At 40.6% G+C, this 13,615-nt stretch overlaps 1 protein-coding gene across 1 annotated transcript in view; it reads left to right on the top strand.

The window, feature by feature from the left end:
• The window catches only part of COL4A4 (collagen type IV alpha 4 chain), a 129,850-nt gene that overhangs the window by 40,659 nt on the left and 75,576 nt on the right, over positions 1 to 13,615 (top strand). The window contains 8 exon segments of the mRNA XM_042950333.1: positions 3,127 to 3,261; positions 4,050 to 4,094; positions 4,740 to 4,856; positions 5,781 to 5,849; positions 8,731 to 8,766; positions 10,615 to 10,677; positions 11,064 to 11,099; positions 11,334 to 11,375. Coding sequence (XP_042806267.1) covers positions 3,127 to 3,261; positions 4,050 to 4,094; positions 4,740 to 4,856; positions 5,781 to 5,849; positions 8,731 to 8,766; positions 10,615 to 10,677; positions 11,064 to 11,099; positions 11,334 to 11,375 — 543 coding nt within the window.

Here is a 13,615-nt window from a genome sequence, read left to right as displayed (position 1 = left end):
AGCTCAGGGGTTCATGCTTATGGGCTGGTCTGGGACCACATGGCTGGACCCTGGTCCAGCCTTGCCAGCTTGTGGGATTCCGTTCATGGGATCGCAGGGTCAGCAGAATAGTGCTGACACAGATTTCAGGTGACTCACTTTTTAAATAGATGAGGCTCTCTAAAATATATTTTCTCCTGGTCCCCACACATCTGAGGGGAAGTCCTATATTCTTGTATGTGGCCCTACTCACTCTTGGAGTTCAGCAGCAATAATTCAGAATTGCCCAGAGGTTTGAGATCTGATCTGAGCAGATATCTCCTGAAATCCATTCAGCTTTTCTCTCTGCATATCAAGACTTTCTTGTTCATTGAATGCATGAGCATGTTTGGTGGGGCAAGGGGCTACAACATGATTTTCCTTAAATCTGTGGAAAAATTTTAAGAAGCACAAGAAATTGCAGGTGAAAATCCTGACTTCAAGTGAATACTGAGAGTGTTTTCAAACTAATAAAATACAGCATGGGCTCTAAAATATTAGACAACATGGCTGAACACCTTGGACACCACAGTGCATGGTGTTATACAGGCAGATCATCTTGCATCAGTGAAAACCTTGTTGTAAACTTCTCATTATAAAGCTTCTTTTTATCTAATGTAAGGGTATTGTCTTCAGATTGTAAAGTCAGTTTTTTAAAAAAAACACATGGGCTGCTCTTCCTGCTCACGGGTTCTGTCCCCGTGCTTTAATAAAATCACCTTTCTGCACCAGTAAAAAAAAATGCAGTGCCTGGGTGGCTCAGCCGATTAAGTGTCTGACTTTGGCTCAGGTCATGATCTCATGGTTCATGAGTTCGATGAGTTCAAGCCCCATGTCGGGCTCTGCACTAACAGTGGAGCCTGCTTGGGATTCTCTCCCCCCACCCCGTTCCTCCCCTGCTTGCACTCTCTCTCTCTCTCTCTCAAACTCAATAATAAAAATTTTTTAAAAAAATGAATCTAAGATACTCTCTGCCCACATCAAATTATAGACAGAGATTGAATGATGAGGCTAGAAGTGTCACTTAGAAATTCTGATTTCAGATTCTTAAGTTCAAATAGCCTCACTGTTCTTGTACATTGGCTATTTTATAAAAAGTAAATAAGTTTGCATATAGAAAATCATTTTATATGTCATAAAGATGTAGTTGATAGAATTGCCTTTTTCAGAGTCCAAAGGTCACTTTCCTAACCGTACAGGGCCCAGGTAGAATGTGTCCAAAGCGGCTGGGTGGTCAGGCTGGGAGCTTGGTGAAGGGATTTCCTAAGCCAAAGGCTGTGGTAGATGGTGGATGGGAGATTTAACTGGTGAGCAAATATCCCTGCCCTCATAGCGTTAATGTCTAACTGGAAAGGTGAACAATAAATGGATGGGCAAAGAGTTGAAAAATATGAAATGCTAAGAGGCCGAGAATGAAATGTACAGGCTAATGAGGGCGGCAGTGGACTGGAGATCCTCCTCGACTGGGCTAGGTGGGGGGGAGGGCTAGAGGGTCAAGGAAGGCTGCTAAGGAGGTGGTAGTTTAGGGGAGATCCAAGTCCTGTGGAAATGTAGAGAAGGAGCAGTCCGGAGGGAAAGCCAAGCCAAGGAAGAGCCGCAGGGCTGGCTGGGAAGTCATGAGTGTGGGGTGCCATGTAATTAGGGCCATACCCTAGAAAGTCTGGAGGGAGTTCAAGGTTTACTTTACAGGCAGTGGGAAGGCAAGGAAGGTTTTTAAAAAGTGGGGCAGCGCCACGGTCTGATTTCTGTTTCCATGTCACTCTGGTTGTGCTGTGGAGAGAGGCATGGGGGAAGGGAAGAGGAAGCAAGAGAGCAATTTAGGAGCTCTCTGGTGGCAGACAGGGGGACTGTGAAGAAGTGAGTTCCAGATCTGTTTTGGAAGTGAAATGATAACCGTTAATCATAGATTCAGTGTAGGTGTGACAGAAAGAAGACTGTCAAGGATGACTCCAAGATTCTGGCTGGGATTTAATAAGGTAGTTGGGGAAGGTTGAAAGAGGATTGCATTTTGGAGGAAAGGCAAGAATTCCATTTCAGATTTTTTTGTTCTTTTAAGCCGGAGGTACCATTATATCCAAGAAGGTGTCAAGGAGGCATCTGGATATGCTCGTCCATCTGGAAGTTAAAGTTAGAAAAGTCTGTGCTGAGACATATAAGTGGGGCTATTCGAACCCATGATATTTACAATTTCAGTCCTAGGGAGAACCATGGGTGTAGGGACTATGGAGAGAGACAAGGGGGCCTGGGACAGAGAAGGGAGCAATATCACGGGGGTGGGGGGCAGCGCATGCGGTCCTCCAAGGTCAGTCTTCCTACTCCAGATCAAAGAGCTGTGAGCCTCACAACTGCTTCTAGTGGGAGGTGACTCAATGTCCATTCAGTGCATCAGGTCATCTAAATGCAATGGGGGACAGGCAACAAGGGAGAAGGTTTCTCATCTTTGTACTGGAAATGTTCCCACTGTGGGTTCAGGGGGAAGAGCTGAGCTCACGAAACATCTTCACCTAAAATAAGAGGCGACCTTTTCATTCATGGAAAGTCAGATTGTGTAAATATAAGTTGACATGGACAGCCTCCTTCCAAATTAAGAATAGATATTAGGTAAGAGAGGCTAAAAGAAGAAAGGTTTTTCACTAAAGGGGCAGAACAATCATTCACCATATGAAATTTTTAAAAAGATCTGGCAGATTTCTCTACTCTTAATTTGTGCCACTAACACAATGGTAATGAGACTTTGATTTCTTTTCTTGCTTTGTTTTGCAAGTTGCTTGCTTTGCTAAAAAGCTCAAGATTTATAACTGTCACTGACAGAATAAAAATAGTACAAGAACTGTGATTAGTTTGTGTGTGTGTGTGTGTGTGTGTGTGTGTGTGTGTGTGTACACATGGGATAATTAAAATGTATTGTATGGCTTAAATTCAGATAGAAAAAGGCAATGTTCCTCTTTCTTATTTTTGTAATTAATTGATCATTTGTGCTTTTATTGTTAGAATTTGCTCAAACTCTAATATTCCAGTCTTCTGTTAGCTCACGTGAACATGCGTTTGTGTTGGAAAATGCTACTTAAAAATCAGCCATCCCTCTGCCTTTTAAACCTTCCTTCTTAGGGTCAACCAGGACTCCCAGGGCCACAGGGTCCTATTGGACCCCTGGGACTGCCAGGACCCATTGGAATTCCAGGAGAGAAAGGGATGAGAGGTGACAGCGGCCCTCCTGGAGCAGCCGGTGACAAAGGTGATAAGGTAAGCCTTCTCTTAAGTGAGGGACTCTTACTAACCGCTTACTGGCACTACTGTGCCAGGTTTTTTTATAATCACAAATACTGTCTACTAGCACCTTATAATAAATTAAGTTTGAACTCCTCTTCCATAATCAGCCCTCATTCCCTGACTCCTTTCCAGAGGAGCATGCCTTTCTAGACTTCTCTATGCACTTAAATACCCAAGTGCACCCAATGAAGGGTTGTATTCTTTCATGGCTTTTTAAAAACGTAAATGACATATTTGTTGTGCTAAGCTTTTCTTTTTTGTACTCAGCCATATGGCTTACAGGTCATTCCTTATCAATTTGTGTAGATCAAACTTATTTTCTTAAAAATACTGCACAGTATGTCTTAATATAGATAAAACTATGGTTTATTCCCGGTTGATGTAAATTTGAGGTCCTGTCCCAACTTTGTGTCATGCTAGTGTGCAGAAACAATCCTGTAAATCGCCTACACTTGCATTTAATAGTTTATTTCTCTAGAATAGACAGACTCCGGGAAGTTGAATTTCCAGCTTATAGGGTATTGAACATTTTCTTTGAATTGATGGTGCTAAGTTGGCTTCCTAAGTACAAAAAGAAAAGTACAAAAGGTTGGTTTTTTAATTGTTGGCATTTAAATTCATTAATGCAAAAAAATAAGTGACAATGACTGCTAAGAGTCTTTTAAAAAATTATGTCATTATTTATGTTTTCAAGTAAATCCATATGTTAATCTAATGCTTTGATACCTCTTATATCTTTGTTTTGTTTTCTGGGATTTTAGGGTCCAACTGGTGTTCCTGGATTTCCAGGTTTGGATGGCATACCTGTACGTATCCCTAAATTTTCTCCATTTTTTTAAAAAAAGAGCTCATCAAAACCCTTAAAATCACATATATTTATATGGCAAACTCTTCTTTATTTTCTTTTGATAGTACAAGGAAAGGTGCTTGCATTCCAGTTTTGTGTGATAACTTTGGGACTAAAAGACTTTACTTGGAAAGTAAGGTTTTCAAACAGATTCGAGAAAAACATTCCACAATATAAGCTATATATACCTGCCATATTCTGGAAATAAATGTATACTCACAGTGCAAGTTTTTACTTGCTGGTTAGTTTTGACAGTAGAAGTGGGCTTAAAACTCTCATTTCTAATATGGAAATGAAATGAAAGAAGGAAGAGTTATTTCAGAAGCTTTATAATCCATTAGAGAGTATTTGTAAAGATTTTAAGGAAGGTGATCTCCTAAATTTCTTAGAATACTCTAAACTAAATTAATTTCAACTGGGCTGTATTAAAATGTGTCTGTATATTTTTACTCTGCTACACAGTACTTGTGGGTGGGAAGGAAGTTTCTACAAATTAAATAACACGTGAGTCACAAATGCCTTAATTTGGGTACCCACATTGTGTAAACTTTGTGTTGCAGTATTCTTGCAGAAACACTTCACTTACAATCTTGTTTTTTTACAGGGGCACCCGGGGCCTCCTGGACCCAGAGGCAAGCCTGGCATGCATGGGTACAATGGCTCGAGAGGTGATCCAGGGCTCCCAGGAGAAAGAGGAGTTCCTGGCCCAAGAGGCCCCCCAGTAAGACCTCCCACAGCTCATCCTAAAGGGAATCTTAAGTGAAGGGCTCTACAGTGGGCACATGCTTGATGTGGAGCTAAAATTCGTGCCTGTTGAAACTGTGTGAAGCAGGGACTGTCTGTATAGGCCAATCAGATGCTCAGGGAAGACAGTTGCTGTAACTTACCGCAAAAGCCTGAAGTTTCTCCCACTGGAAGCGAGGTCAGGACTTTTCTAGGAGGGATTAACTTTGAAATCTGCATGTCCTTCGTAGGAGCTTGATAAATGATATGATTCTTATGTGGTTACCAAATTAAGATATATTAAGATATTCAGTAGGAAAACTTTGGGAAAAGAGAATACATTGAATTTTTTCATTCACTTTTTAAAAATACTCTACATAAACTTGCAGCTACCTACAGAAACCTTCTAAAAGGAAGATGTTCTGTTTTTAAAAGTTAATCTTACAAAGTTACAGAGGCCCTATTTTGAATATGACAACTAAAATGGATAAAATCAGTTGTTAAGAAACTATTCCTAGGGCCTAAATTATTAACTGACAATTGCAAAATTGTTTACTTGTAAGAAGTATATATTTGAATTATTATGTCTGAGGGAAAATGAAATTTTCCTGCTGAATAATTAGTAAATGGCTATGTATATTATTATATAATACATAGCCTATATATATTATATTTTTATAAGATATATGTATAATATAAATATATTAGTAGATACTCTCTTTGGAGATTCTTTAATAGATCTTAACTGAATTTTGAATAAATATGTATGAGAACCTTAGGATGATAGCAATAATGAATAAATGTCCTCTAGTAAAACATGACTATAATGGTATTTTACTGGTGAGTAATATTTCATAAAAAAGGAAAATACTACAACGGTAATATGATTTTTCCCCCTCCTAAGTGAATATTTTATTTTCAGGGCCTTCCTGGGGAAAATGGAGAAAAAGGAAATTCTGTGTTCATTTTAGGTGCCATTAAAGGAATTCCGGTAAGTTTTATGATCATAGTGAGTTTAAAATATTATTTTTCCATTAAGTAAACCCATCCAGGAAACACACGGACATATCTCTTTTGAAATGTCCCCAAGCACACTGTTTTTAATCATTACCCTGACTCTGTAGATGGCATCATATTTCTTGTGTGAAGACACTTAGCTTTAATTGCTCAGGCTATAAAATTCCAGTACCTCCCGATCGTTCTTGCAAAGTGCAGCAGAGACACTTATTTCCGGGTTTCTCAATCTTAGCACTGCTGGCATCTGGGGCCACATAACCATTCCTTGTGGGTGTTGACTGCGTGCATTCTAAGATGCTGAACGGCGTCTCTGGCCACTACCCATTAGATGCCAGAAGCATCCCTCCAACTAAATAATACCTCCAGATATTACCAAGTGCGCCCTGGGAGGAAAGGTCACCCTAGTTGAGAAGCACTGATTTATTTGTAGTGAAAATATTGTAATGTTAATACCTGCTATCTGGTATAAAAGGAATCACTGCTCTTGAACTTGCAAATTATGGAAACTTTACAGCACTATCCTTGGTAAATTAAATGCTTTTGTGTTTCCATACACAATGATATACAAACTTTCAGAAATAAACTCTTGAATGACCATCTATATCTCTAATATGAGTACCATGCATGAGTTAAGCAGATCAGTAGATACAAGTCAAGAAGGAAAATACAGTTCATTTCCAAGACATGGTCATTTCTCTGAAGAATATTCTACAACATTTAGGTAAAACTTAAATTTCTTCTATTAGACCCTGAGTTTCATGCCACCCAGGATGGGCAACACCTGAATGCTGTTTCCTTTAGTGAGGTCACATTATTCGTTTGTAGCCTCTGAGCCTATACACGGCAACAACTATGCTTTTGTTAATAGCTTAAATGATATGTTAAGAAACTTAGCAGCAAGAGGAGGGTCACTCTAGGCACCAGGAAGGAATAAACTGATCCTTTCCTACCACTGTGATCTTGAGCAACCCCTCAAACTCTCTGAGCCTCATTTTCCTTTTCTTTGTGAAGGTAAATGAAATTACTGTCTGCCCTGCTGTCTTCTCAGCACTGATGATCTATTGTAATAATTAAAAAAATTTTTTTAATGTTTATTTATAAACATTTTTAATGTTTATAAATTTATAAACATTATAATGCAATGTTTATAAATTTATAAACATTTTTAATGTTTATTTATAAACGTTAATGTTTATTTATTAACAGAGAGAGAGAGCAGGGGAAGGGCAGAGAGAGACAGAGGGAGACACAGAATCCAGAGCAGGCTCCAGGCTCCGCGCTGTCAGCACAGACCCCGACGCGGGGCTGGAACCCACGAACTATGAGGTCATGACCCAAGCCGAATTCGGATGCTTAACCGACTGAGCCACCCAGGCGCCCTGAAACAATACTTTTAAGAGCCCATAGCCACTTCACAGCCATTTGGATGGTTATTTAAAAAATAAGAACAAAAACAAAAAGAAACCCTGAAGCGCCTGGGTGGCTCAGTTGATGAAGCATCCAACCTCGGCTTTGGTCATGAGCTCACGGTTCAGGAGTTCAAGCCCCACGTCGGACTCTCTGCTGTCAACGCAGAGCCTGCTTTGGATCCTCTGTCTTCCCCTTTCCCCCCGTCCTTCTCTCACTCTTGAAAATAAATAAAACATTAAAAAAACCCAGAAAATCTTAAGTGTTGACTATTATGGGGAGAAGTGGAACTCTTCTGTATGGCTGGTGGGAATGGAAAATGTGTAGCTACTCTGGAAAGGGCTCCTCAAAAAATTGAAATGTAGAATTACCTTATGATCCAGCAATTGCATTTCCAGGTATATATCCAAGCGAAATGAAAGCAGGGACTCAAACAGATGCTTGTACACCCACCCTAGCAGCATTACTCATGACAGCCAGAAGGTAGAAGCAATCCAATGGCCCATCGTTGGATGAATGGATGAATGGATAAACGGAATGTGATCTCTACATACAATGCAGTATTATTCAGCCTTAAAAAGGACAGGAATTCTGACACATGCTACAAGGGGGAATGAACCCTGAGGTCATTAGGCTGAGTGAAATAAGCCAGTCATAAAAGGACAAACAATGTATGGTTCCACTTATAGTGAGGTTCCTAGGGTAGTCAGATTCACAGAGACCAAGAGCAGAATGAATGGTGCCTGCCAGGAGCCGGGGGAGGGGAATGTATTGAACGGCTACAGTTTCCATCGGGCAAGATGAAAAGTTCTAGAGACGATTACACAACAGTGTGAATATACTTAATGCCACAGAACTGTACCCTTAAATTTGGCCAAAATGTTAACTGTTATCTTATGTATACTTTATAATATATTTTGCATTAAAAAAGCTACATTCAATAAAATATACTCTTTGCATTTTTAAAGTGTGTAGTCTCAGGGCAGAGCCACTAAGCTGTTGATCCACCAAGAGGCAGGTGTGAGAGAATTTCCACATGAATTCCCTTTCCATCCCTATAGGGTGATAAAAAGGAGCAGGGTGTCCATTATAAGAGGCAAGTTCTGGCATTTAGACCAGAGACTGTTAAACTGTGATGAAATGGGACCATTGAGTTGAGAGTTAAGATTGTAAATGGAAAGATGAAAATCTCATCTTGACTCTGTGTCATCATGACTCCAGCAGTCTTTGTCTGGTTTTGGCTGAATCGAAGCACGATTCCAGGCCTGGGAATGGACACAGAAAGTTCCTTGGGTGGAGCCCTCCACGGTTGTCTTGTCAACGCCGAAAAATTGAACAGGCTGCACAGAAAGTCCAAATAATTCCTGTGTGTTCTCCTCCCTTTGCATCACATGTGTTTGGGGAAAATGGTGCCTCTCTTCTAAAGCAATGCATCGTTACTATTGCAGGGTGACAGAGGGGACCCAGGACCTCCTGGCTTGCCGGTAAGTCTCCCCAGCAGGCCGTTTGCTTCTATTGCTTCCCACACTGTTTGTATCCTAGCAGGACCGGTTGCAAAATTTGCAGAACCCACCGGGCAAAATGAGAGCTTAGATTCCCTGTTCAAAAATTATTAAGAATTTCATGGTGGTGACAGCAGAGTGTTCTATCAGGCATGTGCCCCTGTGTGACCATGCAGGTCCCAGGCCCATGAACTAACGGTCCTGGAGTCTCCACAAGCTGCTGCTTACCTTCGTCTTCTGTTTTTTAGTGGTCATTTGGCCTTACTCAGGGGCGTACACTCACTTAATATTTGGGAAGGTACATGTCCCTCTAGACTACCCAAATAATGTGTTGGTGGAAACGACTTTGCTTTGTACCATTCTGCCTGCTGAATTAGTAACTGTGTGTTGCATTTAATTTTTTGCCCCATCTTTATCTTCCTGAAGTTGTTTTTTTTTTTAATTTTTCAAGATGTTTTTATTTATTTTTGAGACAGAGAGAGACAGAGCATGAGCAGGGGAGGGGCAGAGAGAGAAGGAGACACAGAATCCGAAATGGGCTCCAGGCTCCGAGCTGTCAGCACAGAGCCTGACGCGGGGCTCGAACTCACGGACTGTGAGATCATGACCTGAGCTGAAGTCAGACGCTTAACCGAGCCACCCAGGCGCCCCTATCTTCCTGAAGTTGTAAATCAATGATTGTATTGTTTTTTTGCAGTTAATCAATCAGTGTTCACAAGATTAAGATTGACAGCAATTATGCCTCTGAAGGATTAACCTCTTATTTTGCCTGGCAACTTTCGGCTGTAGACGGGCTTGCTTTCCCACATTACTTTCCTCATAACCCTTCAGGCTCAGCTCGACGTAATCAACGAGATACCTTCATGTTGCCGTTAACATAAATACCAGTTCATCCTCCTGGAGACAGGGATTTCTTGCGTGCTCGCAAATAATTTGACATGGGCAGAGTTGGTGGGAGAAGAGAGCCTCTCCCCACACTTCTAGGAATGCACAGCTGTAACCCTTCCTTGTGAATTTGTGTGGAATTATGCTATCACGTACATGGTGCAGAAAATTGTGACTGAATCACCTTCATCTTGAATCAGGGGCATTTCTATTCACATTGATCTGATAGGGTATGTCTTAAAAATATATTAAAGAGTATAAATACAGTCATAGTGTAATATTCATTGTTATTAGCTAATATGAATGTTTTAAAAAGCATCTTGACATATATCAGTTTTATAACATATATAGAATTTAGGAGTAGCTGGTAATAAGTTTTCTTTGTTCTTTACTTTTGCTATTGCAAGATTTATTTATAAACAAGTAGATTGATCTCTGGGTCTTAATTTAATCCTAAATGTAAGAGTTGGTCACACCTGCCAGACTATTGCTGTCATGTAGCTCTGTGCCCTTTTTTTTTTTTAACGTTTATTTCTTTTTGGGATAGAGAGAGAGAGAGACAGAGACAGAGATAGAGACAGAGCGTGAGCAGGGGAGGGGGCAGAGAGAGAGGGAGACACAGAATCCGAAGCAGGCTCCAGGCTCCAGGCTCCAGGCTCCGAGCTGTCAGCACAGAGCCTGATGCGGGGCTCGAGCTCACAAGCCACGAGATCATGACCTGAGCCAAAGTCCGACACTTAACCGACTGAGCCCCCCAGGTGCCCCACTCTGCGCCCTTTTAATGGCATGTCGGCTGCTGTGAAGATGCTCCTGCTATAGGGCAGATGTGTCCGGGACTGTGATTTCTTTGGAGGTTTTTAATCCACCTTGGATTACACGCAGGTCTTGCTGTGACCCATGATTTTGAATTTGAGTAACTAATGCACTGATTGTTCTCGTGTTTAGGGATCTAGGGGTGCAAGAGGACCAGCGGGCCCAATGGGACATCCAGGAGAGCCTGGGTTACCAGTAAGTACAGCACTGCTCATTCTGGCCCTTAGAAAACCCAGCCTGTATGTTTAAATTAAGCAAAAGCCAAAAAAAAAAAAAAAAAAGAAGCAAATTGAAACCTCAGGGTGGGTAGGCACAGGTGGGTTGTTTGAGAAGTTACCACTTGATGAATCTGCATACGCTCCCCCCCCCGCCCCGCCCACCAAGTGTGAGTTTGTCTTGAAGCCTTGAAGCAAGGGTCCTCCAGGGAAACAAGCCATGGGAGGAAACAGCCAGGAGGGGGAGACCAGCAGCATGTTTTAAAGTTCAGGGTTTCCTAAAGAGGATCTTGAGACAACCCAGCGCGGACCCATTGTGATTTCTGTGACTGATACTTGATTTATGCCTTTTTGCCCTTGATTTAGGGTGCTCCGGGCCATCCTGGGAGACCAGGCTTGAAGGTGGGTGGTCATGAGTAAGATGCTACAAATGGAGACTGTCCGTGTATAACGAGATTGGTGACCACGAGATTTGTCAGAATTATGTCTTTCCCTTATTAGACTTCCCCAAATATTTAATAAACTTCACTTAATTGCTTAACCAGAAATCTTACTTGCTTGTAATTACCTTTTAAATATTCAAAAGCAATTACCTTTTTTTTTTTTTTTTTTTTTTTTTTTCCTTTTCTTTCCCAGGGTAATCCTGGCGTGGGAGTGAAGGGGCAAATGGGAGAACCGGTAAGAATCCCCTTTTGCGCGGAGGAGCAGACGTTAAAATGTCTGTGCTGCCGGGGCGGCGGGGAGGGGGAGGCTGTTCTGATTGTCACTTAAATCGTGTTCATTATCCAGTTATCGTGTTCACTGCCCAGTTTTATGGCTGAGATGCTGTTTTTGCTGAATTATTATGGCACCGTTACCCTTGACTGTAAAATGACAGTCCTGAGAAAATTTGCCACTAAATTCAAGTTAATGTATATGACACATTTTACCCCAGCAAAAAGAGATTGAACATTTCTGATAATTTAGTATATCCAGCGTAATGGTTTGTTTAATTACTGTATTGCTTGGCTTAATTTCACAAATTTCCTCAGAATCCTAAACTCTACACATAAATAAAAACATAAACACCTGGAACCAAAAGCATTTAGCGACACAGTCTCCCACTCTCTCCTGCCTCACACCTATGCTCACTGTCCCTCACCCCTTCCTCCCTCACATCCACAGTCCTTTCTCCTGAGGCATGAAACTCAGCAAAGATTAGCTTTAGAAAGGTATTTTAAGGTGGCAGCTCATCTGGAAACAATCTGAATGTCTAACAGTTGGTAAGTGGCTCGTGCCACAACTGTGGGCGAATAGATATTGAGCGTCTACTCTGCCAGGCTAAGATCAGTGCTGGATATGGGGATTTTTAGCAAGACCGACTTGATCCCCACTCTCATGGAGTCCCAGTGTGGTTGGGTAAGTTATGGTGCAGGTATTTAGCAAAACGACTCTATTGCCCAAAATACACTGGAAGACTTCATGATGTGCAGACATGCCTATGACATAATGTGGATCAGAAAGTACAGGTTACTAAAGTATAAGGTCAATTAAAACAACACAACAGGGGCACCTGGGTGGCTCAGTCAAGCGTCCGACTTTGGCTCAAGTCATGATCTCACAGTTCATGGGTTCCAGCCCCGCGTCGGGCTCTGTGCTGACAGTTCGGAGCCTAGAAACTGCTTCGGATTCTTTGTCTCCCTCTCTCTCTGCCCCTCCTGGACTCACACTCTGTGTCTTTCTCTCTCTCTCTGTCTTAAAAATAAATAAACATTACAAGAATAAGCATGGTTATGTTTACCAAAACATGTTACTCCCTCGCTTATGTATTGTTTATGCATTCGTTTAATCATTTATGCACATAACATAAATGCTTCAGAGCAGCGGCTGTAACAACACCATCAAATATTAGGGTACATCAAAAAAAAATAAGCCTAGGTCCCTAACCTGGTTCTTCTGTAGTTTCCAGTTATAGGTAGGGATTGAATTATTGGCTCTATTATTTCATTTAAATTGGAAATAGTATTCTTCTTCCCCAAATCCCACTTAACAAAAACATTAATGGCTTAAAAATTATGTATTTGAGAATCTTTGTTCCACTCGGCGTAGTAAGTACTAAGCATTTTCTGTGCATTGTCTGTTTAATAAAGTAATAATACTTTGAAGTAGACAGTGTTATAACTAACCCCCAGTTCACGGAGAAGGAAGGTGAGATTCAGAGGAATCAAGGAAACAAAGGCTAGCTAGGAGAGATTTTTAAGGAACTTGTCCAAAATGACAGTCAGTATGGGCCTAGTTTGCAAACACAGGTGACCAGCTCTGTCATCTGCTCTTAAGTATATCTAAGTGCAGAATGAATAGAAATATTCAGATAAGTAAAAAAAAAAAAAAAAAACAAAAAAAAAAAACAATTATCTGCTAATTAAGGGTGAGAATTTTTGGTTGTATCATGGCAAACCCAGTTCAGGGGACATTTTATTCCCAAGAGAATAACATTTCTAATAACATAAATGACAACTTTTGGTTAACTATTCTATACAGAGAGCTTAAACATATCGAAAACAAATTAGAAATAACCTAAATCTAACTAGAGTAGGATGGCTTAATGAATGATAGTATAGTCTTACGGTAGATTATTGTGTAGGCACTAAAAATCAGGTTTTTGAAGAATTTGTAGTATAATTGGAAAATGTGCAAAAAATAGTATTATAAAGGAAAAATACAAAACTCTTTTAAAACTTGAAACTGTAACAAAATATAAAAGTATAAACCATAGTGTGTATTTTAAATTATGTTTATATATTCTGTATAGCACTCTGATTATCTTTTAAATTGTATTTAACACATCATTTGATCACATACATGTGTGTACATAGGTACATTATCCAAGGTATGTGTACAGATACAGACTCATAAGCACACACACCACAAAGAACTAT

This window comes from Panthera leo, chromosome C1 (genome assembly GCF_018350215.1).
Source record: "Panthera leo isolate Ple1 chromosome C1, P.leo_Ple1_pat1.1, whole genome shotgun sequence".
Taxonomy (NCBI): Eukaryota; Metazoa; Chordata; class Mammalia; order Carnivora; family Felidae; genus Panthera; species Panthera leo.
The sequence above is the reverse complement of the archived record's forward strand: the minus strand, read 5'-3'. Positions and strand labels throughout refer to the sequence as shown.